The following is a 25,601-nucleotide window of genomic DNA, read 5'->3' as shown; positions in this document are numbered from 1 at the left end:
GCGCAAAATGAGATTCAGGAATTGAACATCGTGTCTCGGAGGTTTCCAGCCGTTCGAAAGAAATTGGCTATGTTAATCGCGGAACCATCGGCGACATTTGGAACCAGGTGGTGGGATTCTGCGCTTCGTAGGGCAAATGGAGATCATGCTTGAAGGTGTCTAAGCTAAAGGGAAGGAAATCTAATTATAGAAGTCGTTGTACCGCGTGCTGAAAGTGGTGGAGGGTGTGAGTACGGGTGCACGAATGAGAATCGGTTGCATTGGGCGGCCATAAAATGCAGGCTGCATCCGCTTGGCGCAGATGTACTTGGAACGGAGCTCCAGTACCACGAGACGAGAGACCAAAAGGATCTCTCGTTTCGGGGTTCTATGCCCTGCCAGATATCAGGGACAATGAACTTGGAAGTATTCACGATGGAAACAAATTCCATGGACTTTTGTTTCACAGATGATCGATTGCGTGAAAAACACAAGTTGACTCGTTACTCTGAACTGAAATCAACAGTTGACCATTTTCAGATATTTCGCTATCTATTCACTCCCCCATTCTTGCAATAATGCGAGAGTACATCGAAATGTTTATTACTTCTTCACGATTGTACACTCATGATCAAACACGGTGAGACTAACCAATCCTACGCAGATCCTCTAATATATGCTGCAATAAATACCTGTAATGGCCTTAACAAGAACATCGACTTGGGTGGTTGTCTTATCACAAGTAGCACAAGTTCATTACACCGTTCATTCATGCAGAAGCCATGTGGTTATATTAATCCACACTACGCTACTTCCGGTCCCTGTGGTGAAAAGGAAATCGAGTTAGGAGAGGTGTCTTCCGTAAGATTTTACAGAGCAACAAATCTTGCTCATCAATGTATCATTTCTGTACCTTAGAGGAATTCAATGAGCAACCAACAAAGATGTTCAATGTTTAAGTTTATACCGTACTTTTATATGTGTTAACTATTCGGCATGGATGTCACGTTTGTCGTCGAATCTGCCCATACGAATGATTGGTCACACAGTTGAGCCAGCTGTGACATTTCGCGCACGATCGACTCGTGCCGCTCGGGCTCTGATTATTATTGTTTCTACCACCTTTTTTTTCTTCTTCTTTTGAAAGTAGCCATGCCTGAACCCGCGCGATGTGGCCATGTAAGGGCTAGGCGGGGGTGCTGATCGCTAATTTTAGTACGTCTTCAGGGTTTCTGGAGTCGTTGGCGAATCGGCAGCTGGTGATTCAAGACGTAGCCTTGCATGTGGGTACGTGTCTCCGTTCACGGGCTACGGACATTCATCCCCCTTCTTGTTTCTATGCTGTTCGAAGGAGGTCGACTCATGTCCACTCGGTTTGTTCCAGATGTGTCACGCGACACGATGCTGTTCGAGGTATCAGACAAATTTCTGGATGCTAAAATGAATGATTCCGGAGTTCCTTTCGTCCTTCGACTTGGGATTAGATTGGAAAGAGTACGAGACCTTTTTATTTGTTTATCTCTATGATGATAATGATAATTGGAAATTGCTGTTTGGTCCCTTCAACTCTGGTAATCAGGGGACGGAAGAGAAGGAGAAATCGTGAAGGAAGAGGAAGGAACGCGTGTGTCTCTTTGAGAATGAACTAAAGGGGAAACGAAGGAGAAGTAAACGAGATCTGGTGGCGGCTGGTGCAGCGGATGTTTGAAGCTGCTGAAAGTGAGGCGGTGGTTCCTTTTGCGTTCTCTCTCCGTTCTTCCTGCTGCGTTTCCTTCATCAGTTAGCCACGATCGCGGTAAAACACGGTCCGCGGAGGAAGCACCTCAGCGGATGTGATGTTTAGGACATGGTCCGGACAAAAAATCCTCACCGTATAAATAGGCAACGGTGGTTGGTCTCGCTATCACCGTTTAACTTTTGTTCTACATATTTTTATTGATTATTTATCAAAGAACGTGCACCACTGTTCTAATTCTTCTTCCTGTCCTCTCCTCCATATTTTGACAGTAAGCGAGATTGTTTGTATGTAATAATTAATGTTTGATTACTGATACCATCTTTTATTATGTTAAATTGAATGGTATGTCTTTTTGTATAGAGTTTTATATAAAGATAATGGCCCTAATGAAGCTGTAAACGAATTGGTATCATGATCGTTGTAAAGAACCACACTTGTTAGCCTATTTCTACTTGAGTTTCGGAAGCCAAATCTTCTCTGATCTACAACCTGCTGGATCAAAATCCTCAACCAAGGCAATTCGTTTTACAATAACAGAAGAAAACAATGATAGAATTATTTACACAGAACCGATTGTTCTTAAATTCCTTTTTTTCATGAATATATGCGTCACTAAAACACTTCATGAATACGGTTATTAAGTATCAATGAAATATAACATCGTAAATGTAAACGTCCTCATATTGTATACGCTGACATGTTTTACTACCTAATTTAGTAGAGCCAAAGCGGTGCACGACGCGTGGATCGAGTCAGATATGCTCGACACGTGGTTGTCGATATTCTAGGCTCCTGCCGAGAGAAACAGACCTCCCAGTGTTATTCGACCACCATGTGGACCAAGAACTCGGTGAAGTCCCTCTCAGGTTTTGAAATTGTCTTCTATTTGTCGTGGTATCACCGAAACCGAATGCCACATAAAAAAAAACAGAAAGAAGCCGTTCGAAAGACCAACGCACGGATTACACCTCCTCAGTGTGTTCGATGGAAATTTAAATAGATTCTTTAAAAGCGTCAAGTATATAGCACGTACCTACATCGCGGGAGATTACGATCAGAATTATTTTTTTTTTAACTAAACAAATTTAAAAGATATAAGAAAGCAAACAAGTAATCTATTAATTGAGACTGGTAATCACCCAACTTAGAAAAGAATACTGGTCAATAACTGCTATTAAAACAAGGCTTGCTGAAAACAACAGCAGCCGTAGTTGTATTTTCCTTTACGGATGTCACCTGCTCTTAGTGCTTGACCAATTGAAGTAAACCCACGTCTGGTACTTAACCGGAGTGCACCAGACGTGCACTCGTTTCGGGCGAATACGACACCCCCTCTCTTTTACGACACTCTGCATATGCCTCTTAAACTCGTTACTGTTTACTTTTTACTAAATACTTTGCGTATTCAGATATAAATTGAGTTAAACTCATACAGCGAATATAAACATAAACTTACGCGTTTCAATTACCCTTTAAGAATAAAATTACGTATCGTATAGAGAAAAAACGGTTTCTATATATTAAAAATCAAAAGTCTTGAACATTATTGTCTTCATGTCTAAAACATCATAAAACCATTTGGGTCTGAAAATCATATCCAAAGAATGCGCAAATTGTTGTCCTTCAAAAATGTACATCACCTGCAGATAAATCCTAATATAATAATAGATTTATTTGTAATTAGTTTCAAATAATAAAAATAACTTACATCGACGGGAAAAAGTGGTGGGTAGACATGACTTACAGCAATGTAGAAATATACACTGACTGTGACTTGCGGTTCAGGGTATGCTGGAGTAGGAACACTCCAAAGGATTTGATATGAATAAATCTCAACAGCATTTTTGTATTGAAGGCTGATAAAAGTTGCATGAAACATCCAATCCTTCAAAGCCTACAGGAACACTATATGAAAATATTTACCAGAAAATTGATTACAAGCAAATATCTTTGTGGATGTTCTTACTGGTAATGCATTCCATGATTTCATTTCATTAATCACGCTTCCTAAACCGTTTTGGGCGTTAAGATTGCCACACGTAGGCCATTGGTTACCGAAATAGCCTAATTTCCGTGTGGCTATATCATTGTCATTGTCAAAAGTGAGATCACCCTGTTGAGTTTTGTCTCTATCAATTTCAAATTAATATGATTGAGTAAAAACTATTTTCTACGAACCAAGTTATTGATTATGTTAAGCGCATTTAAAATTGCTTGATTAACAAATCGTTCAATGAAATCTGTAGTGCTACGATACGAATGATATACATGATCGGTGTGTTCAGGTCGGATATTATATATCGATCGTCGATTATGTAAAATCATATTCACAATATCCGTAAATCGTAGTGAAGTATAATATTTTCTTCTAGCTTCCCAAAATTTATTTGTTCGATATTACATACGTCATTGCGTTTGTGTTAAAAAAAAAAAAAAAAACACAAAATTGATGACGTCGTGCTCTCGTTCGTGCAATTTCTCTGTTTTGTTTATAACAATTACTTCGCGATATACATGCATACATAATACACCTATGATCGTATACAAGAAAACACGAATAAAACGTACGGTACAATTAAATTATACGAAGATCAATATAGACAAATAATTTTCTATATAATACGGTATAGTATTAAAATTTTTATCAATTTAACAGTCACTTTTCGTATTATTTGGATGTTCGTGTTGAGACCGCGCTGCTTTTGTGGATGCTTCTAATCCTGTAACAGCCGCTAAAACTTGAAATAAGCTTTCCATCAGTTTACTAAATATTTCTGACATTTCATCGTCCTTTCGGGTAACCACAAAAATATCTAAACAAATCCGAAACATTAATATTTAAAATTTTTATCCATTCTCTCTCTAAGATAGTATAATAATTGATCGAATGTATTACCAGATCTATCTTGTCCTAAGTATTTGCAATACATATTAACAGCAGTTGTTACATCATCGTCATCATGAAAAGGGTCTCCTGGCCACTGAGCCCTATGCAATCTTACAGCTTCAAGGGCTGGACACCATCGCGCGCTTCTAAGTAATTCTGCGACACGAGCAACTTCCTCCACGGCACCAGTCCCGGGCAAAGGACTAGGACTAGGTGTCGGAGTTGGCGTACCTCTTTCGCTCTCTGTACTCTCTTCAAGTGCTTTACTTAAAGCAATTTTCATATTCGCAATTTCTGCGGATATATCTTGAAGCGGAATCTGTACGTTTCTCGCAGCGTTCATGAGGGTACCTAGCATCTTGTTTGACGCTTCGATTAGTAATAGCAATTGAAGATGAAGCTTGTAGAGTGCTCTGCCTAAATCTAAGAGCATCTCTTCAAGACCTGTCTCTGTAGTGTGATTACCACCTAAAGCTTGGAGTTTTGCCGTTGCCTTAGCTGCTTCCAAACACTGCATACATGTTTTTGAGAGCATAACAATCATCTTATAAGGAAAATATCTCTATTTACATGAGAAACAGTTACTTACTTCGGTAGCATGATCTTTTTTGTCCAGGAACGTTTCAAGATGTTCTTGTATTTCTAACATTCCAAATCGTAAGGATTCGTTTAATCGTTGATTTGCGAAAATTGCGATTGAGAACCAAATTAAAGGTGGTTCAGCTTTTGAACTAAGTAACTCGGCATGACTAGATAAATGATAGCCCAATTGAGTGGAGGCGGGGCTGCCGTTACATAATAAGGCACTCGCTTCTCGTGTAAGAGTAACTGATTTACTACTTACATCCTGGTAATAATAATACAGCATTTTACCACCGTTACCAATTATTAGATCAAGCAAAATTAATCTGTTTATTAACTATTATTATAAGACAGATTAAAACAGAATTGGTCCAGGGATATGTGAGCTCCAGATGGTTGATATAAACTATATAGAATGCGTCACAGAGTTTGAGATAAGAGATCCCATGAAGGAAGTACCAAGTGAACTCTTCGAAAATTTGTTAGTGTTTCATAGTATTTCATGGTGAAGACCCATCAAATAACCCATTTTAAATTCCCACTTAAATATCTTTCTTCTGCCCCAAATCCCATTACCAATCACAATTACAATTAAATAAACATAATAGTTACCCTTAGAATTCTGCTCAATAGCTGAAAAAAATCTAAGGTATTGTAAAGGGATTGTGTGATCAGGCTCTGAATTTGTTGCCGCCAAATTTCTTCCGCGTCATCTCTCACAACTGGCCTGAATGGCATTATTGCTGATAGATTTGGCGAAGCGTTACAGGGCGTCACGTCTCCTAAATCTCCCGCGCTAGAGCCACTAAACATGAATAACGAATAAAAATCAATTAAATATCTCTTTAGTTTATTTTGATATATCAGACCTTGTCGAAGAATCGTGGCGTGTACGACTAGGTATTAAAGAAAGAGAAGACGGCGGGAACATTCCAGGGATATTGTTAGTTTCTTGTCCTGTTCCTGATCCACCCGGTACTTCATCTAAAGGTGATTCGGAACCAGCCTCGTCATCTGACGATTCTTCTGCTACACCACGCTATGATTTAAACATTTTATATTCAATTGTTATTATTGTTACTTTGTACTAATTGTTAAACATAAATCGTTATTCATTTACCCGACTAGTATGTTTACTAAATGACTGAGTCTTTTCACTCAAACTTTCTTCAACTTGTCTAAGGCTTGGTTCTCTTTCCTCTCCTTCGCTGAGAGGACGACGCCTTACACCCCAGTTGAAATTATCAGTACTTTCACCCTGCAATAAATGAATGAAATTGATTAGTTTTAAGTATATTATACAATATAACTATTAAATGAATAACGGGAACATAGTAAGTGAACATGTCTGATTGAATTACTCACTTCAACGCTTTCGCTTTCATATTCAAGGAAATCGAAGTCTTTAAATACGCCAAATTGTTCTTCATCTCTTCTAGAGCCCCCACTCAAATCGTTATTAGCACCAGAAACTTCTTCCGTTGAGGAAGCCATGGAAGACTGTCTTTCCATTAAATCTGAACTCTGACTGAATATCACCTATATCACAAACGTTTGCAGTCAGTTAATGGCATGAAAGACATAGAGAAACAGCAACAGGATTCCTATTTGACACATCTTAATTATTTTTCTGAACTACGTGACATTGCTGTGAATATTAGCGATTATTGTGCATTTACGTGTTCAATATCGAACCTTTTTACACATGTCTTGTTTCAGCAGACATGATGTAGAAATTTACAATGACGCACATGTACATTGTACTTTGGTATGCCATTTGTCTTACAATTAACGTGCTACACAAAAAATCTACTGCATATTAATAATCCTACAGAAATGGGAAAATTAGAATACATTTTTTTTCTGTTCTCAAAATTTTGTGCGAATTAAGTCATTTAAACAAAGCGTATGAAAGCGTGAATTATATTGATAAGACATCACGTATGAGTATAAACAAATGTTCTTTTTTACTCTTGTGATAACAAGTGCAAACTGCATGTAAGGAAACCCTGTTACCTTGCTATATAATGTCATTGAACTAATCTGTTCATCCTAAAAAAGGGGTACATAACCAGAATCAGTTAAAAGATACGATTTTTTTGGAAAAGCTATCGGAATCAAACGTAAAGCACATACGAATTAAAAAGAAAAAGTGTTCTGTCCAAATATGAACTTACAGATGGACTCTTTGGTAATCCAACACGTTGCCCACATGTTGTTAAAAGATTTACCAAGCATTCTCTAACACGGCCCTGAAACAAACATGTTAAACATCGCATTCGTTTGCATTTATTTAATGTTATTTTAGATTTTGTATTTAACCTGTGACATCCATGGTCTTTTCCAACCGGAAACAGCGTTACTATCAGCTGGTGAAAGAGATAACGAACATCGAGGAGAGCTGAGTGATTTTTCTTCGACACCTTGGCGTACCAACCATCGTCTACCGATTACTGGTGTTTGGGATAAATCGAACGTGAAATCCATAGTCCTCCCTAGTCATAAATGGAATGCAACAATTAAATTTGATGAAAAACATTTTTAAAACGAAGATTAGTACGAAAAGTTGACACTTAACAAACTTCTAAATAATATTTCGGTAAGTATTCTTCATCTTCTCTAAAAATATGCATTTTCAATTGTTGGAATAAGGTAATGCATTTAAAATATAAAACTTAAGTATTAACGGATATGCAATTCATGCAGTGAATACATTTTAGATTGTAAGAAGGAATACGATATTCGTGTAAAATATGTGTTAGAGAGTATTGTTTTACCAGGCAATTCTTTTTTGGTAAATATCTCTGTATCAGTGAAACTTGGATGTGGAGACGCTATCGAAGATTCCCAAGATGAACCATGCACTGATGTAGGTGGTGCTACTAAGGTTGACGATCTTGTGACTACCAATTTTAATATTTTAAGGGCTTCTTTCCAATAGGGACCCTAATGTTACATTATTATACGTTTCAACTATTTTGCAAGAAAATATATAAAAAATATTATGCCTCAAAATGAAATTTGACTCGTACCTCAACATACTTTGAAATCACTCTTAGAAGTTCTGTGTTAATTGGTTGCGCAGCATGTGAAGCTAAATCAACGTAATGCAGCATACAATGTATAATACTAAGTACTGGCAGCGCGACGCTTCCTGGACCTTTTTCCAGTACTTCTACCAAAAAGGCAAGCATATTGAAACTGAGATGAGCATATGTATCGTACAAGTATTTAACGACACATTTAGTCCATTGAAAGCTTTCTTTACTAAAAGTGCGACGACTATATAAAGTCATAACAGTACCCAAGTTTTCCAATTTTTTTCCTTTCTCAGCACTTATCTGTGGAAAGAAAAATATGTTACATACTTCTTATTCACAAAAGAAGATATGACATTATTATTACTATTAAATATACAATAGTCACTTGTGCAATGTTTTCTGCGCTTCTGATACACAATTCATTAGCGTCTTCATAGTTCAGAAGCATATAGGGAAGCAATGAAACAACATTCATGGGAAACGCCAGACTTTGAGTAGGATCAACGACTGGCAAGTCTAATAACGGTGTGAATTGAGATAGCAACGTTACAACGGGTTCATATGTATTTGGGCTGGTACATCCTTTCAATAGTAGCGCATGAACACCGGGAAATGAATTCCACCTCAATTGTTGCTGCAATTTTTCAACTTTGTCTCTGGCATCTGGTCGATCTAATGGCAATCTGTGTAGCACACGGCTAAGTAATCTCAATGCTAAAAGAAATTCGTGTTCATAGTCTGATTCGAGCAAGGACACTGATAGCCAGAATAGTTGCGCTAAAATAGTCATTTTGTCATCTTGAGTTGCCGAGTCGCCCAATAATTTCAAGGACTGTGCGGATCTCGATCGTGATAAATTGGAATTCGGATATTTATTGCATCTATTATCTAACTCTAAAAATATATATTAAAAGTATATTACATATTACAGTTAAAAGTAATTATCAAGATATACTGCTGACACAAACCAACCATACCTTTTATTTCAGCTGCCGTTGAATTACCACCACTCGATTTTTTCATACAATAACTGACCGAGTAACTGGTACTTCTTGTATGACCACCTTGATTGAGATGTGAAAATATATGAGGTCCAGCTGGATACCCATTACCCCCACCAGGACTTCGTTTTCCACCAACCAAACCAGCCGCGGCTGGATCTTTGTTATTTAAATTTGGAGTAGATTTAAATATTTCTTTCATAAAATCTAGAGGTCGAAAATCAGATTCTAACGAGTCAACAGCTGCTTCAAGTGTCAGCAATAATTCCGTTACATAGCCCTATAAAGAAACATTTAAAACTACAGAATTAAATGGACGCTGTCAAGAGATATTAATATTGAAAGAAAGATTAGTATAATGGCAAGATTAAAACAGAAGATATTATATACCTGCATATCTTCACCTTGTTCGGCGACTGTTTCTACCAATCTAGATAAAATGTCAGATAACATTCGTGACGTAATAGGAACTCGTAACGCTCTAAATACTTGAAGAGATCTTCCTGCATAGTGTCTAGACGAACAGGATAGACCTAATTGTAACGCAGTTTGTGCCCATCGTTGACTGACCAGTGCATGAGGTAAAGAATCCCTAAAGACTCGTAATACGTGTCGCAATAATACTGTTAATTGTTCAGCACTGCGAACCCACCATACTTTGGCTGTCATATCTTCATAATTCCACAATGGTTGATTTATCCTGTTAAAAATAAAATATATTTTGACACGCTTATTTGAAGTACTGTATACAAATATATATATTATACACTTAAATCTACCTAGAAGCTAGGAAATTAATTAAGGATTTGATCACATCTTGGATCGGCATATTTGGACCTGGTTGGGGGCCAACCCAGTTATTCGCATCATCTGGTGTTACAATAACAGGCGGCACTGTGCTCGTTGATCCCGATGTCGAGGGCCAATTATTACACACTGTTGACTCTGTAGCATTAACGTTATCGTATTAGTCTGTTTCTAATTAGTCTGTTAATGTAGAATATATACAATTACAGAAATGTTAACTTCTCACCATATGCATGAGAATTCGAACAATCTTTACAGTTGTCCATAACTGATTGATTCATGTGATTCATTGTTAACGGAGGAGTAGATGTTAAGTTCGGGACAGGGGAATGAGTAGGTGTTCCGTTGTTAGAAGGTGGTAGCAGTGGTGGAGGAGGAGGTGGTGGCGGTGGTGGAGGTGCTGAATTGAATATAGAGGATTCCGGCAATGGAGGTGGCGGCGGTGGTGGTGGCGGAGGTGGAGGCGGAGGCGGAGGAGAAGAACAAGGTGGTGGCGGCAAAGATGTTGGTGGAGGTGTCGTTGGTGGTGGTGCTTGTGGTGGACCGTACAGATAACTGTCAAATTCTGGATCAACTTCGGTGAAATTGTGTTCGAGTACTGGTAAAGCCGGAGTAGAGAGACCTAAGCCCAATTGTTCAGTTTTTGATGCCAACAGTACCCGCGCTACGCCGAGATGATCACGATGATCCCCGAGGACGACTAATAGATTTAATAAAAGACAACGACAATGATCCCTTACGAGAGGCCTTGAATGGTCCAAGCCAAGGAAAACTATGTGTAACATTAAAGGAACATGGATAGCCCAATCAAGTTGAATGCCATCGACGACAACGTCAGTAAGCAGCATGACTGCGATATTGCATCTGAAATTCGTAATTTGAATTGTCATTTCACGTAACAAGTGTGTTATATAGCAATAACACCAGGAGGAGAGTTAGCCACAAACCAAGAGGTTTCATTTCTTTGCGAAATGCATAACATTTATCACCTGTGGAATCCACTTATAGGTTGCGAACTATCTGGCAAATATTCCGTTAAAGGTGCAAAGTATCCACCGTATTCGGGCATTGGTAACGGATGTGGCTGAGGAATATCGAACACACCGCCTATAATTTTTCCATTTACTCCTGCGGGGCCATTACGTGTTCCATAACACGACTCGTCGGCAGTCAACTGAAATAAAAGCCAAAAAATCAGTGAAGTACAATACAGCTTAATATTTAATAAAACAATTAATGTACTTACTTCGGCTTCTGTCGTAGGAGTGGACAAATCATCCGGAAGAACTGGCGGACCGCTCGCAGTCCTTGTTTTTTCCGCCCTTGGGGTTTGAAATCCAGCGAGTGCTCGTAACGCGGTATCAGATTTAGAGCTATAGATAAAATGAATAAAATTAATTCATGAAGAAAGCTACAAAACATTATCAAGTGTAAATCATACCCGGTTTTAACAGGATCTTCGCCCGAGTGCCTTTTGGTATGAATGGTACCTTTTTCAACGCCTAAATCGCGGGGAGGATTTCCAGGATCAGCAACTGGAGCATCGCTATGAGAGGAAGCTTTTCTCATACTGGTTAATCTATAAAAAGGCGGAGTTTCGGTTCTCTCAATTAGACAATTTAATGTTTCGACAGTCTGTAATTCAGTCATCATCTCGTCCACCAAACGATCTGGTCGAGCCCTTGCTAAATACAAGACAACACGTTTTGCCTGAAATGTAACATTAATGGATTAATAACTTGGATAAGTGGATATGAATTTTTGAAGAGAAACAGAAACAAAAAAAACAACACATACGTAAGGAAGGAGTTCTTGTGGTGCCATCCCTGAGACTATAATTAAGTAACGAATAATTACTTTTAGATTGTTAGGCCAACAACCGCATAAAGTTGCCCAAAGTTCTTCTGTCTCTTTAGGATGTTCGTCAGAGAACTAAGTTAAATAAAATGTTCATTATTATAGAATTACTGATATCATGTTACATCTCCTGCAGTGTACCTTGGCAGTTATGTAAAATAAGTTGTTTAACACCATTTCCGTTGCTTCAGCACTACCCCAACCCTCCCTGCGCGCTCCACCACGAGACATATCACTTGCATAGTACTGGAAAACAAATAATTTAATATTATATTATAAAGTTAAACAAACTTATATTGTTTATTAAAATCATCTTTTAAATACAAGGAATCAGAGGGGGCGTAGCTCAGATGGTAGAGCGCTCGCTTAGCATGCGAGAGGTACCGGGATCGATGCCCGGCGCCTCCAAAATTCCTTTTTTAATCCTTTCACTGAAATTGGTTCACATTGCACAATGAAAAGGTCACTTCAAGCAAACTATATCAAAGGGGGGCGTAGCTCAGATGGTAGAGCGCTCGCTTAGCATGCGAGAGGTACCGGGATCGATGCCCGGCGCCTCCAAAATGTCCTTTTTGGATTATAAAACAAACACTCTTTGCTTCTATGAGAATGATTTTCCACCAACAAATATGCAATACTATCAGAGAAGTTGAATAAGTATTAAAACTATTTTCTCTCTTCAACATTCCTTATGGAACAAGTACAAAAAGAGGATATTTGTTTGAAGTAGGATAACATAATGAACTACGTAAATTATATGAAGATTGTATACTGTAATTGTGAGTAAAACTGTATGTGTAATTTTAAGTTAAACTTTATATATACTGTATATTCTCACGTTGTACATGAATTAAATTTAAGTTATTTATATATAAATTGCTTGAATTGCATACATGTTGCATATATATGTACTATGGATGAATTATATACATAGGTTGCATGTGCTGTGAATAGCATGTAAGTAGTATAAGAGTAGTATAGTCAGTCAGCCGCGTTCATAGAACTGCCGTATGACCCATTGTACGCTATACTACTGAATTACGTTCCCTTGCCTGTAAATTTTTCATTTTGGATTTAAAAATTATTTTTAGAACATAAGTAGTCACACGAGGCGCAGCTTAGTTGGTAGAACTCTGGCTTAATACGTAAGAGGTACAGGAATAGACGGTGCCTCCAAAATCTTGTTTTTAATCCTTTCACCCTAATTGGATCATGTTGATATATCACAATGATTCTTGAAATAAACTGAACCAAATGGGGGCGTAGCTCAGATGGTAGAGCGCTCGCTTAGCATGCGAGAGGTACCGGGATCGATGCCCGGCGCCTCCAAGTTGTTTTTACCTTTTAAAGTGAATAAACAAATTTTTTCTCTCTTACGTGTTTCAAAGAATGTAAATCCAAGCGAACTATTTGTGTTATACTAGTATTCCATTCAAATTCCTTTTATTCAATCGCCGAAAACGAATCTAACTTTAAGACAATAACAAGTAAAAAAAAAAATTAGTTTATTTCACAAATTGAGTAAATATTGGTTAAGTTTACCTGATAATAACTCAACGGATTAGAGGGTGGGGGCACATTTGGATCTACCAATTCCATGTTATGCAACCAAGGCAGCAAATATTGAAGTAGTAATTGTCGAACTTCTCTTCTAGCTGTTTGAAATCTATGTGTAATTTCTGCAAATATACATATAAAGAATTGTCTTTCATTACATTCACGAGTGTAATTATCGTGTAAAAGAGCTTGTGTTTACACCTATAATGTGTTGTTCAAGTTACTGTTCAATAATATCATTTAATCAATCAAATTAAACTAGGGAAAGAGGTACTAGGCTGAGTTATAAATGGATGAATTATTTCTAGTTGGCTGCTAGTAAAAGGTTTGAGCTGCCTAATGTGTTTTCACCTATCATGCAAGGAAAGGATACGACTACATGTTAAATGGTTTCCTAATTACTACAATAAACTACTATTACAAGCAGTGAAAACTTGTTTTCATCTTAATGACTTGCAGTAATGATTTACTACAGAGGTACATTGCTATCTAGTTCGAGCGAAAGTTATCTATGCCTATACTACGAGAACGCCTTCGTCACGATGAAAAAGGAACTTACCACTAAACATGGGCATCGTTAATTCCGGATGAAGTTGAGCTAGTTGACGGGATAGATACATTTGATTGCGACAATATGTGGTCGATAGGAGTACGTCAAGAGTACCACCTCTAATTGTTCCATTCGAGGATATTGCACCGATAGGATTACTTTGTTGCCCCGGTGCAGATGTAGCCGTAGTTGATGAACCGCCAACAGGGTCATCTTGACCTAAAACAAGAGTCGATAAAATTATTATGTACAGTGTTCCGTACCAATATAACTCCGTAAGTAACTCGAACCGTTAGCTATGAAACAGTTCTTCGACTTGTTCATAAAAAATGGAAATGTATAATTATTATTTTACGTAGCCTCGTTAACGTGGTATGCTAATGCAATGACTCGTTAAATTTATTTTAATTTTTTCTGCAGCACTTTTCATAAAACTATCAGGGAGTACTAATTTTATGTTTTGATAAAATAAAAATTACTCGAATTCGTAGAATATCTCCTACAGTTTCTTTCGACTTTTATATAAAACATGTTAAAATGTGATGGAAGTGATCTGAAAATTGAAACTGGTTTAGAAAACAGTGTGATGCTTTTAATTAAATGTAGATAAAGATTAACAACTTTTAATTATCATATTGACTAGAAATGGACTATTCTAAAATATACTATAATACGACAAACGATATTAATAATAATTAGATCAGAAATATATTTTATCATTTCTACGTGAAATATTTCCCATAAGCGGCGAGGATCCGTATATCGGTTTGACGCGCAGAAGCTAGATGCATTGGACTTTATCAGGAACAGTTGCCAATGCTCATGCAGAAATAGTCGAGCCGGCATCCCGATGTATACGGCTTAACTCCTTCATCCATTATCGGAAATATTTTTAAATAAATAATCTTCATTTTAAATAAACTCCAAATAAACTCATATTACTCCAGCATCGACAAATATTTCTAATGCAATTAACATGTGCAAAAATATGGTAACGTGTAAAACTTAAAATTACAAAAAAAAGATCTTAACAATGTGTTATAAATGTGTTGTAAAGTTAATGTAACTAGTTACTCTTAAACAAGCGAACTGCGTGAAATTTTTAGTGCAAAACTGTGATAAAAGTGTAAACATAATTAAAGTAAAATTATTACTTTTAAAAATGTATTAGTTTTAAGACACTTTTCAATTAATATTTTATTACATTAACTTAACGAATAACAACATTTTTTAGCTTGAAAGTGCAGTAAATTCTAAGCGAGTGAGATTAGAAACTTTGAAAGATAGTAATAAAAGAAGCACATCATCATCAATCTTTGAAGAAATCCAGAGAATTTGGCAACTCTCCAACCAAGTTTTTTGTATTTTACAGAAGGTTAAACAAACTTTGTATGCTACTATTTGTGGTATAAAAATCGATAAATTTATCGGAAGAGTTACAAAAGAATTCAACCACACACATCAGATAAGAATTTGAAGAAAAATCTAACGGTAGATGAAAGTGGATGTAAAGTATACTAATGCAATGTGGTATATGAAGAGACAAATCGTGGTAATAGTAAAACGTAAATAAATAATCAAATTTGTGACTACTGATTCATAAAAAAATTATTGCGACGATTTTCTGTCAAATGACAAGTTTAAATACCATTGTTCTACTACAAATCTGTGTCTGTAATATTGAAAAAACTTTTTCTGGAAAATAAGTAAAGTACATAAAATCTAATATGCTGCACAAGAGGGACATAAATTATACAAAAGTAGTATCGATCACGTATTCTTACGAACGCAGTCTACTGCTAAACAAACTCAATAATTCCCAATATATAAAATTAACTTTGTGAAAATGGTTCAAGCACAAAGAGATCTTGTGGAGCTTGACTTAACGGAAACCGTGTTACGTACTGTTCAATTATATTATACCCCTATGCTCGTTTACTTTGGTTCACTAGGGAACTGTCTCTCAGTAATCGTGTTTTTCGGGACGAAACTATGCCAATATTCCTCAAGTATTTACCTCGGTGCATTAGCGATAAGCGATACCGGATTTTTGGTATCCGTTTTTATAGTTTGGCTAAATATGGTGGGAGTTGGACTGTTCAACCAGCAAGGATTCTGCCAATTTTTTATCTACTTGACGACTCTGTGCAGCTTTATAAGCGTTTGGCTCGTAGTGGCATTCACCATTGAGAGATTCATAGCCGTACAATATCCACTTTATCGTCAATCAGTGTGCACCGTGGCCAGGGCAAAGTTGACGGTTGCTGTATTAACCGTATTGGCAGTTGCTCTCTGCAGTCCGGTTTTATGGTTTTCAGCACCACGATTACAATACAAAGAAAAGGAAAACGTAACCGAGTGCCATTTGGCGGAAGGCTTAGAGTCTTGGGCGATCGTTTACAATGTGATCGACACAGTGTTAACGTTCGTCATACCGTTCACAGTAACGATTATCTTGAATCTGTTGATTGCACGCGCTATCTATAGACATATCAAAATTAGAAAATCTCTAACCAACGAACCGCGTACAGTGGAGGAGAGACACGGGCAAAGCTTTCGGAATAGTTTGGCGCAAACCAAGATCACTAAGATGCTGTTGGTAGTCTCTAGCGTTTTTCTCTGTTTCAATCTACCTGCGTATGTTTTACGGGTTTATGCATTTTTGAATGTACGTATAAGCACATACGGAAAAATATAAAATTATAGTCTATATAGGTCTATAATCTCGTCTGTACTGAATGTAAATGAGCATAGTTTCAGGAGGGGAACAACGTGTCCCGATCGGTGGAAATGGTGCAACAAGTCTTTAATCTGTTATTCAACACCAATTTCGGAATCAATTTTATTTTATATTGTGCAACGGGACAGAACTTTCGTAAAGCGATACGCTGCGTATTTTTCAAACGATTTTGCAGGAAAAACGTGACTATGGCACAAGTGTCCAATCAAGGTATGCAAAATGGTACGTACAAATTAAAACGATAAGATAATGGTCTCTATTAATCGATATTAGAAAGCTATGCTCATTTTCAGTTTCAAACTTTACACGGCCTTCTGCAGAAACGACACATCATCGGACAATTTTACATACTTATAGAGCTGTGAAAAAAATGTCACGAACTGAAATGTTAGAGTAAAGGACATCACAGCAAGAATAGACTTACTAGCTTCCGGTTCTGTAGCTGGCAGAGGACTAACGTTTCCGAAAAACCTTTGGTCCAGCAGTTGGAGAAGCTGAAGAGCTGCATCGTGAACTGAAGCACGGGGGCAACCGGTACTCATTAGGGTAACGTTGATAATGCTTGTATAATGATCACATGGGTATTCTCTATGAAACATTAAAAATATCTATATTAAAAATAAAAATAAAAATATATCTATATCATATCTGTATATGAAAGGAACAATCAACTCATTTGCATTCTCTTATAACTTAATATTATCTTTAAAAATAAAGTTTTCGTAACTTAATTTATCTAAACATTGAAGCGTACAAGTACAATACTAACCTTGCACTAAAAATAGTTGCTAAAGCAAGGAAACAACCATCAGCTACTTGTGGAGCTCCCGTATAGCAGCGATCAACTATCCAATCAAGAAGTGTTCCAATATCAGGGTTACATTCCAACAGTAAAACTACTGTTTCTCGTGCGAGGGCATAAATCTGAAAATTTTCATTAATTACATTATATGGTAATCTCTAACGAAATCTACGTTACATGCAAATCATTAATAATCTGAAGTTTACTTTTTCATCTTTGCTGGCTAATAGTAAATCTAACCACTGATATAATATCGCCCCTTCCTCGGAGAGTGATTGTGGATTAAAACAAGGTCCACAGCACAATAGTCCGCTCATAGCTTGCAGTGCTGAAAGCTGGAGCTCTGTGCAAGATTTCTCTTCTTCTTGCAGTGATGATGTAGTGGCAAGAGGTCGTCCGTAAGGACCTGCCCAGCTTGCAAACAACATGAATAAGTTCCGTCTCAAATCCCTCTTTAATAATGTATGACATGTTTCCACTGAAATGGAAATAATACAGATTTTCACAGATTTTATCATTACTTAATATTTTTGTATGTATAAAATACATACGTGAAAAACTTTTGATCATTTTTCTGATGAAATTACAAAAGTGTAGCTTAATGTCACGAACTGCAGGTGCTTCTTTATCAGTTTCGTTCTCTAAATACAGACGGGCACCATCGATGTATTCGACAAATGTTGGGTGGAGCGATTGCGTCTCTCGATCTAATACCGCAGGGCTAAAGAGGTATGCAAAGATCGTACAAGATAATCATAAAAAATTATACTAACCAAATTATTTACTAACCAGATACCAAACGTCCCATATTCCGCAATCAATTCCAGCACTCTAACTAACTGCAATCTAAGTGCATCCCTTCGTCTTCTACGTCTCATGTTTTCTTGTTTGCGATCAACTGCTTCGCGAATGTATGGAACTAACTCCTCCATTAAATCTCTGAAAAGAATCATAATTATCAGGAACACTTTGTGCAAAAGAAAGTACCAATTTACTTACTTCAACGCATCGGCGTTTACTTTTCCAATCGCTTGCACAGCGGCATCCCTAACATCTACTACTTCGCATCTCAGTAAAGGTACTGTTAATTTATATAAAGCTGCTGGACTCGCATTTGTGCCGGGTGACTTGTTATCCCCTCGTTCAGCAGAAAGACTATCTGGCGACGAGCTGCGAGAAAGTTCAAGTATATTTCACATATATTAAATTCTTTGAAAATTGATACGTTACAGCCACGCAAGTCGTGCACGACTGAGAAATTTCTATTATCCGGTTAAAAGCGATCGGGAACGGTCGTAAGGCTAAACAGAGATAGTAAATGAAATTACATATAAAGATTCGTGTTAGGTACAGCGTGTTTTGATCGGAACAGCTAAATAGACTTGCGAATAAAAAGAAAAAATTTGGAATAAAAATATAGTGCAAATTACCAACGACCGTTTAAATTCCCGGGTGAACTTCGAAGCATGGTTGTTCGCAGTTGGTTAATTAGGCTCACCTGGTCCGCTTATGCCTGGTGTAGATGCCGGAAATGGACGGAACAGAGAAGCGACCCGGCAGGGTCTGTGCCCCGCCGAGATTCTCCAGGCTCTGACTCAACTCCTTACTCATGCACAACACACCAAACTCCACCGTATGCTGACCACTAGAGTATGCAATACAGTGTACCACCAATGCTCCTTGTATCAGACATTATTTACTGCTCAGAAACTACTACTCTAAGGTCCAGATATACGTATGCGAGACAGTGACGAGTAAGGCATGCGGGGTAAAGAATGTTATTAAAAACTAAAGCGAAAAAATGTGCGTTTAAGGAGAAATGTGCGATGTTGTATAATCCTGCTCTGGAAAGTGCAAAGCGCGCATTGGTAGAAATTGGTGCTCTTATGTTTTATACAAAACACCTTGTTGTTATTGATAAACAAACAGATTCCTAGAGATGATAGTGCATAATTCATGTGAGATTAGATATTCTTGCAATATATCAGACGTTAGAAATACGAATACCATGTGCGTGCGAGAACAAGGAATGCATGTCATAATCAATAGTTAGGATTCATAGACTGCATACTGTAATTTTTATGAGAATTGTTTCAGACAATGGAATTATTTATTTCATAAATGAACACTAATACCCATCAAATGTTTTTGTAATACACAACAGACATAAGCAGACACGACCCAACACCAATTAATACCAAGATGATATTAATTCCACCCAATAATCCATATCTTTTCTTTTTTTCTTTAAATATATGCCTAAAGCTCCAATATTGTTAAACTATGAACTTTATGACTTAACAATATATATATGTATGTATGTATATTGTTAATCTAAAACTAACATTGATTTATGCAAGTAATGAAGTTTAAATCTATGTAACTAACACACCACCGAAGAGTATATATTGATCTTTTACACTCTAACAAAATAACTGCAATGTTATTTAAATAATATTTGAAAATGATATGACATGATGCTAATGTTCCTACAGTGATATTTAATTACTAACTTACCTGAGACTAAGATCTGGACTTGCGCATCGTACAACTGGGCTTGGAACTGGTGGAACAACTCTGTACCCAAAGGTCAAGTAGTTCTTCCACACGTGCATGTACATATCTCTTTCATTTACAGGTTTCCGAACTGTAGTTGAACTTCTTAAAAGAGAAGCTCTATTGTCATTCACAGGTCTGAGATTAATAATAAACATTTTTATTTTTGCATAATCACACACATTTGTTATTATTTCATTTGAATATTTACTTACGTAGGATCAATTACTGAAAAAAGTGAATTTATTCGAGTAAAAACGATAGGCCATGAATGTGCAACAGCAGTAGGACATAAAGTGAGCACTCTGTCTTTTTCTAAAAATGCGAACAGACAACTTCCCCATGGATCTGCTCCATTCAAATTTAGAGAAGAAGAACTTTTTGTGCTCGTATCTTCATGAAGACCTTAAATAAGTTTTATATTTATAGTGTAAGAAACTCTTTATATACTTTTATAAATTTATAAAAAGACACTAAAATTACAAATATTTGTCATCATTACCTGCTGTCCATACACAACTACTTCTTTCAGCAATCCATTGAAGATCAACATTAGAAGTAGAAGCCGCCGCTGCTTTTTCAGCAGGTGGCAACATATGGTAACATTTTTCTAAAACTACCGGACAACAAGCGTCTATCACATCAATTACGGACTGATCGTCCTCCAAGCCTCCTAAAAAGAGGTAACAGTTTATTTTGTATGTGTTTTTAGAAGTTTCATATTAAATTGTATTCTGTTGTATCTAAATTTACCTAATGTTTTTAGTAAATGTTTAACTTCACGCAATATATGAACGGCTATTCTTCTGGGATAAAGTCGACAATTGCAAAGCATAACCAATGCAAATCCTTCTACTAAATGAAAAACGCTCGAAACAGGCTCTATCTTTTGACCTGATTCACTTTTCTTAATACTATTGTCTGCGCGTGCATTTGTTCTTGTAGTGTCCGTTGACTGCTCCTTAGATCGTATGCTAGGACTTGTTAGCGCGTTCTTCCAACTCGTAAGAAGCTGTAGTAACATTCTCAAGCCATTATCGACAAGCTGCGGGAAGGTGTCTTGGACGTCTCTGGCAAGAAATTGAGTGAATCCAAGAACAACATCTTGTCTCCAGTCAGGAAAATCTAATACTAAAGTTTGTAGACTTTGATATGCCAGTCCACGAAGTTCTTCGTCCATGTGAACGGTCAAACGAGATAATAAATCCACTAATTCGGCACCAGTCATTCCGTCCGGAATCAAACGAGGAACTGCAGCAACGCAGGTTCGAAAAAGATCTATTCGAGGTTTACGTTCTCCGGTGATCATCTCATCTGGTTCTTTGTTCATATTTTGAGTACTTGTCATCATAAGAGGTCTACCGTAATGAACATCTAAAGCACGTAATATATCGACAAACACTCGTCGAACGTGTGGAAAATACGAAGACATTCCTATACTTCTGGCAGTATCTTCTGTCAACATCTAAATTTTATAGAATCATACTTTTTATCAGAAATATTTGTTAGGTAATTAAATAATACACAACGTATTATTTATTGTGTTTACCTTGTTGAGAAATGTCTTTTTAACACGCATAGTATTACCACTTGGTAATACGCCCATTGTGCGGGGCATAGGAGGTTCTCCTTCTTTCTGTTGCAAACTATCAGCTACAACTAAAAAAGCGCGAAGCCCAATACTCATACGTTCAGGAGTTAAAATTATTTTTACCGGTCGTCCCACCGATAATAAATCAAACACTATTTCTCGCATTGCAAAGTCTAATCTTTCCTGTGCAATGAATTGAATGATTTTTACAAAAATGTTTAATGGAGTATCACGTGGCACTACTGCCTTTGAACCCTTTGGAAACAAAGAATTTACTATACTCTGTAATCTACTTTGAGTAGCTGAATTACTCTCGCATTTAATGCGTATCATGTATACCCAAAGTAAACGGTACAATGCCTCTGAAAAATAACCAAAACAAATACTCAGATTATTTTATCGTAGTTGAAAATTTACTTGTGTAAAAAATATCATACCCAAGGCAACACGACACATCTTTGGATCACGATTCTTTAAATGTGATAGACACATTGCTAGAAAATAATGCCAATTTTGTAAAAAAAATGTTTTTTGACTAACGCATAACAGACAAGTTACAAGAGGAAAAAGAGCTAATCTATGCTTTGATTTTGTACACATATCTAATGTTGTAGAATATAACATTTCTACAAAATTTTTTAAACAAGGTACATTAACTTCATTTTTTACTGCCTGAAATATAAAAAAGCAGATATTAATATTATTATGTAAGTAATAACATAAATGTTAAAATAAAACATTGTTAAAAACATACAGCAGCAACAGGAACAAGTATCTCAACAAAAAGTCCAGCTAAGGCATGTTTGACATCTTTATCTTTTACTTCTAAAAAATACTGTGCACATTCTTGCATAAACTGAAATGAGGCCTCAAATTCTTCTATTGGTACCATCTATGAGTTTATATATGTATATACATAAATGCATAATAAAAATATGATATTATTCTTATTTAATTATTTACCTTTACTCTGAAAAATTTCATTCCCATTAATAATGAAATAATACTCTGTGTGGTATGAGGTCCTGGTTCCTTAGCACGTAATTCTTTTAACTCAATCATAAAACGTTTCCTAACTGACATAAATCGGGACTGTGCAAGAACTCCTATCACTTCTGCATAAAGATCAGCAATGATGTGAATGTTTGCTGCATTTGGTTCATTTTGAATACTATAACATAATTGTAAACTTATATAAAAGAAAGAAATTTTAATATGTTGCACAATACAATCTTTATTGTACTATTTCTTACCCTTCTCTGTATTTGAAGTGCTTAAAAGCTATGTTTTCTATGTAAGTTACTAAATCTTCGTGACCTGGGTGGAAAGGTAACTGGCGTAAGACTTCGATTAACATTAAACAAAATATAAATTCTACTGCAAGATCTCTTCGCTCTTGAAGTAAGTCTGCTTCACTTCTTTCAACTGTCTCTACACTTCCAGATACTATTGTATACATGATGCTGTAACATATTTATCTAAAGAGTTTTATAACCTTTTATATGATGGTAATAATAATAATAATTTAAAACACGTTTTTACCTTTTGCCTTTTTGATCCTCTTTACCAGGAGCAGGTTTTTTTTGATCACCACCTTGATCAATTAACTGGCGTTCATACCAATTAAACAGTGCTCTTAAAATAGAAGGCAAGCAATGCTCTGCAACTGAACCAAATGCAGATAACAACTGATCAAATTGCGAGTCTTCACCTCTTTGCAAAACTTTTGAAAGTGGCTTTTCCTACAATACAGTTGCTATTAAAAACAATTAAGTGCCAAACAATTAAGCTACTTACGTGTTCTGTCATCACTGCCTCCATCTTCTTTTCAGCTTGAGAGGTGAATTCTGCAAATAATGTACGCATCACAAACTCTCCAGGTCTTAAATCCATATCTCCAATTTGCTGTAGTTTTACTGTTTCCTTTTGAGCACCCCAAGGTAACACAACAGTTATTGCACTCACTCTACTAGAGCTTGATTCTAAAGAACCAATATAGCAATTAATATTCATTCATACTTTCTTACATTGTATGAGTTTTGCATTTACCATTAGCTGAAACTGAAGTACTCGCAGTATGAATGCTAACAGCATCACTACTTTCTCCTTGAGTTGCTCCATGAACAGTAAGTAGATCTGGATTGGATTCAGGTACACTTTGGGATGATTCTGCTGCTACTTCATATAACGCTTCACCGTGTATGGTCCTGGCTTCAGAGGCTTCTGGTTAAAACGAGAGACTCAATTGTTGTTCAACTTTTTATCTTTAATGAATCTTCTAATTTGTTAAGTAGAAGTGAAAGAAAACTTTAAATATAGAAATCTTGTACAATCATATCTAGAAGCTACTATTACAGAAATATTCCCAGTTCTAACACTAGTAATTCTGCACGATGACAGAGACTAACAGATGAAGCCCCATTCTTTAACGTAACAGATGCCCACACTGAACACTAATTTAATTATATTAAGCTTGATAGCTAACTGTCTTTACATGAAAATTTAAAAAATTGCATATATCTACATATGTAATCAAAAAGAAGAATTAAAACATACCAGGTTGTGCCTCATTTCCAGGATTTGGTTGTGTTTCTCCACCTAAAATGTTATAATTTAATTTATTTCATTTTAACTTTGATTAATTTGTTGATTCACTATAAACTTAAAATATAAACTATTACATATTAAACTAAAACGAATAACAATGAAATACATGTACATTATATTTACAAACCTTCAGTCATAGTGTTTATCAATGCCTTACTTTCATGCAACATTAATATAAACTAATGTCATACTGCAGATACTCAGCATTTTTATTCTAAAACAGTAAAGAAGTTGAATTATGTAAGTTACTTCTTTTAATATTTACTTTTTCTAAAAATGAGAGTTGTAAATGAGTTGTACAAACACATAAATGTATAGATTATTGTTTATTCTATTCATTCAAATGTTAACTTGGCATTAGATATTGCGATACAACGTGCATTAGCTTCATTGACATTGTTTATACAAACTTAGAATTGAAAAATAATGTAATTATATCTTAATTCCCTTGCATTGTCATAAATTTGTTATGATTGCTCGATATTCGAATTTTTTATTTAAACAAAATAAGACAATACGACAGACGAAAAATATAACTATAGAGAATAAAAAAAATTTAACTATAGAGAAATAAAAATGATAGATTACGCGAAGCCATAACCTGAGACAAAAGTGACATCACTATAAAACGACAAAAGAATAAAAAACTGTCACTATGATGTTATATTATCATTATCGTTAAATAATTACTACGTAATTGAAAATCCTTAATAAAGAGCGAATTATTTACCGCAAAATGTCGTAAAATTGTAATTTAGTTCTAAGTCTAACGTTTCATAAATGTTCGGCTTGTGATTCGTAACACATATATAACATACACACGTCGATGTTATTTCCTTCGTAGTTTCATATTCCACACGTTCCTTCATTTAGCGTATTTCTCATTAATTCACTCTAGAGGGTGTTATAGATCTAATTATTTAAATCCTCAAAAAATAATTGTATCCAAATTACAAAATACTTCCGTATTCATTCATGTATTTCAACATGTTTGAATATGCTGACAGTCTATGTTCTGTAACAATATAATCACACATATTTTTAACATCATTGAATAATATATACATAACTTTATTATATTTTAGAGTTTACGAAATACAAGTATAAAACATATAAATTATGATTTAATCTATTTCCAGATTGACATTGGATCTATTTTTTCATATCAATTGTACATACTGTGCTATACTATAGGAATCATAAATAAATAAATGATTAGTAGCTTCTTGTACGTAAAACGACCCTGACAGTGAAACACTTAATATTTATGTGTCGCATCTTGACAAGCGATAATCTATTTCTGAGG

General features: G+C 36.0%; 3 protein-coding genes and 3 non-coding genes across 15 annotated transcripts; 4 read left to right on the top strand and 2 right to left on the bottom strand.

The window, feature by feature from the left end:
- Positions 1–2,118: 2,118 nt before the first annotated feature.
- On the bottom strand, positions 2,119–3,866 carry LOC143430888 (A-kinase anchor protein 14). 2 transcript variants are annotated; one of them, XM_076907374.1, is made up of 3 exons: positions 3,684–3,866; positions 3,426–3,611; positions 2,119–3,370 (listed from the first exon to the last, which is right to left on the bottom strand). In XM_076907374.1, exons 1-3 carry the CDS (start codon positions 3,705–3,707, stop codon positions 3,341–3,343), a joined length of 240 nt encoding a protein of 79 aa, XP_076763489.1. In that variant the 5' UTR covers positions 3,708–3,866; the 3' UTR covers positions 2,119–3,340. The 2 variants fall into 2 exon arrangements, with proteins under 2 accessions (XP_076763489.1, XP_076763482.1); XM_076907367.1 differs by having other exon boundaries at positions 2,119–3,357.
- Positions 3,867–3,997: 131 nt separating this feature from the next.
- Positions 3,998–25,281, bottom strand: Fry (microtubule binding protein furry). 5 transcript variants are annotated; one of them, XM_076905911.1, is made up of 46 exons: positions 25,026–25,281; positions 24,423–24,509; positions 24,245–24,286; positions 23,738–23,911; positions 23,486–23,670; positions 23,231–23,430; positions 22,942–23,151; positions 22,652–22,859; positions 22,443–22,580; positions 22,126–22,360; positions 21,647–22,050; positions 20,851–21,562; positions 20,600–20,770; positions 20,313–20,502; positions 20,059–20,235; positions 19,040–19,186; positions 18,541–18,711; positions 18,331–18,480; positions 18,093–18,262; positions 17,748–18,019; positions 17,509–17,663; positions 17,164–17,327; positions 14,009–14,218; positions 13,435–13,571; positions 12,034–12,138; positions 11,833–11,967; positions 11,477–11,745; positions 11,282–11,408; positions 11,025–11,209; positions 10,262–10,899; positions 10,008–10,173; positions 9,619–9,928; positions 9,205–9,508; positions 8,613–9,121; positions 8,219–8,527; positions 7,964–8,132; positions 7,509–7,681; positions 7,364–7,438; positions 7,203–7,238; positions 6,552–6,725; positions 6,307–6,444; positions 6,056–6,225; positions 5,799–5,991; positions 5,194–5,451; positions 4,614–5,115; positions 3,998–4,530 (listed from the first exon to the last, which is right to left on the bottom strand). In XM_076905911.1, exons 2-46 carry the CDS (start codon positions 24,463–24,465, stop codon positions 4,367–4,369), a joined length of 9,774 nt encoding a protein of 3,257 aa, XP_076762026.1. In that variant the 5' UTR covers positions 24,466–24,509; positions 25,026–25,281; the 3' UTR covers positions 3,998–4,366. The 5 variants fall into 5 exon arrangements, with proteins under 5 accessions (XP_076762026.1, XP_076762036.1, XP_076762055.1 ...); XM_076905921.1 differs by having other exon boundaries at positions 23,738–23,908; XM_076905940.1 differs by lacking the exon at positions 19,040–19,186.
- Positions 12,228–12,300, top strand: Trnaa-agc (transfer RNA alanine (anticodon AGC)). Its single transcript has one exon. It is a non-coding gene; the product is annotated as a tRNA-Ala (tRNA).
- Trnaa-agc (transfer RNA alanine (anticodon AGC)) lies at positions 12,381–12,453 on the top strand. The gene has a single exon. It is a non-coding gene; the product is annotated as a tRNA-Ala (tRNA).
- Trnaa-agc (transfer RNA alanine (anticodon AGC)) lies at positions 13,149–13,221 on the top strand. Its single transcript has one exon. It is a non-coding gene; the product is annotated as a tRNA-Ala (tRNA).
- Positions 15,691–17,151, top strand: LOC143430658 (growth hormone secretagogue receptor type 1-like). 5 transcript variants are annotated; one of them, XM_076907045.1, is made up of 3 exons: positions 15,691–16,667; positions 16,760–16,961; positions 17,033–17,151. In XM_076907045.1, the coding sequence occupies exons 1-3, from the start codon at positions 15,846–15,848 to the stop codon at positions 17,134–17,136; spliced, it is 1,128 nt and encodes a 375-aa protein (XP_076763160.1). In that variant the 5' UTR covers positions 15,691–15,845; the 3' UTR covers positions 17,137–17,151. The 5 variants fall into 5 exon arrangements, with proteins under 5 accessions (XP_076763160.1, XP_076763168.1, XP_076763152.1 ...); XM_076907053.1 differs by having other exon boundaries at positions 16,754–16,949; XM_076907037.1 differs by having other exon boundaries at positions 16,754–16,961.
- Positions 25,282–25,601: the final 320 nt, after the last annotated feature.

Source organism: Xylocopa sonorina, chromosome 1 (genome assembly GCF_050948175.1).
Source record: "Xylocopa sonorina isolate GNS202 chromosome 1, iyXylSono1_principal, whole genome shotgun sequence".
Classification (NCBI taxonomy): Eukaryota; Metazoa; Arthropoda; class Insecta; order Hymenoptera; family Apidae; genus Xylocopa; species Xylocopa sonorina.
The sequence above is the reverse complement of the archived record's forward strand: the minus strand, read 5'-3'. Positions and strand labels throughout refer to the sequence as shown.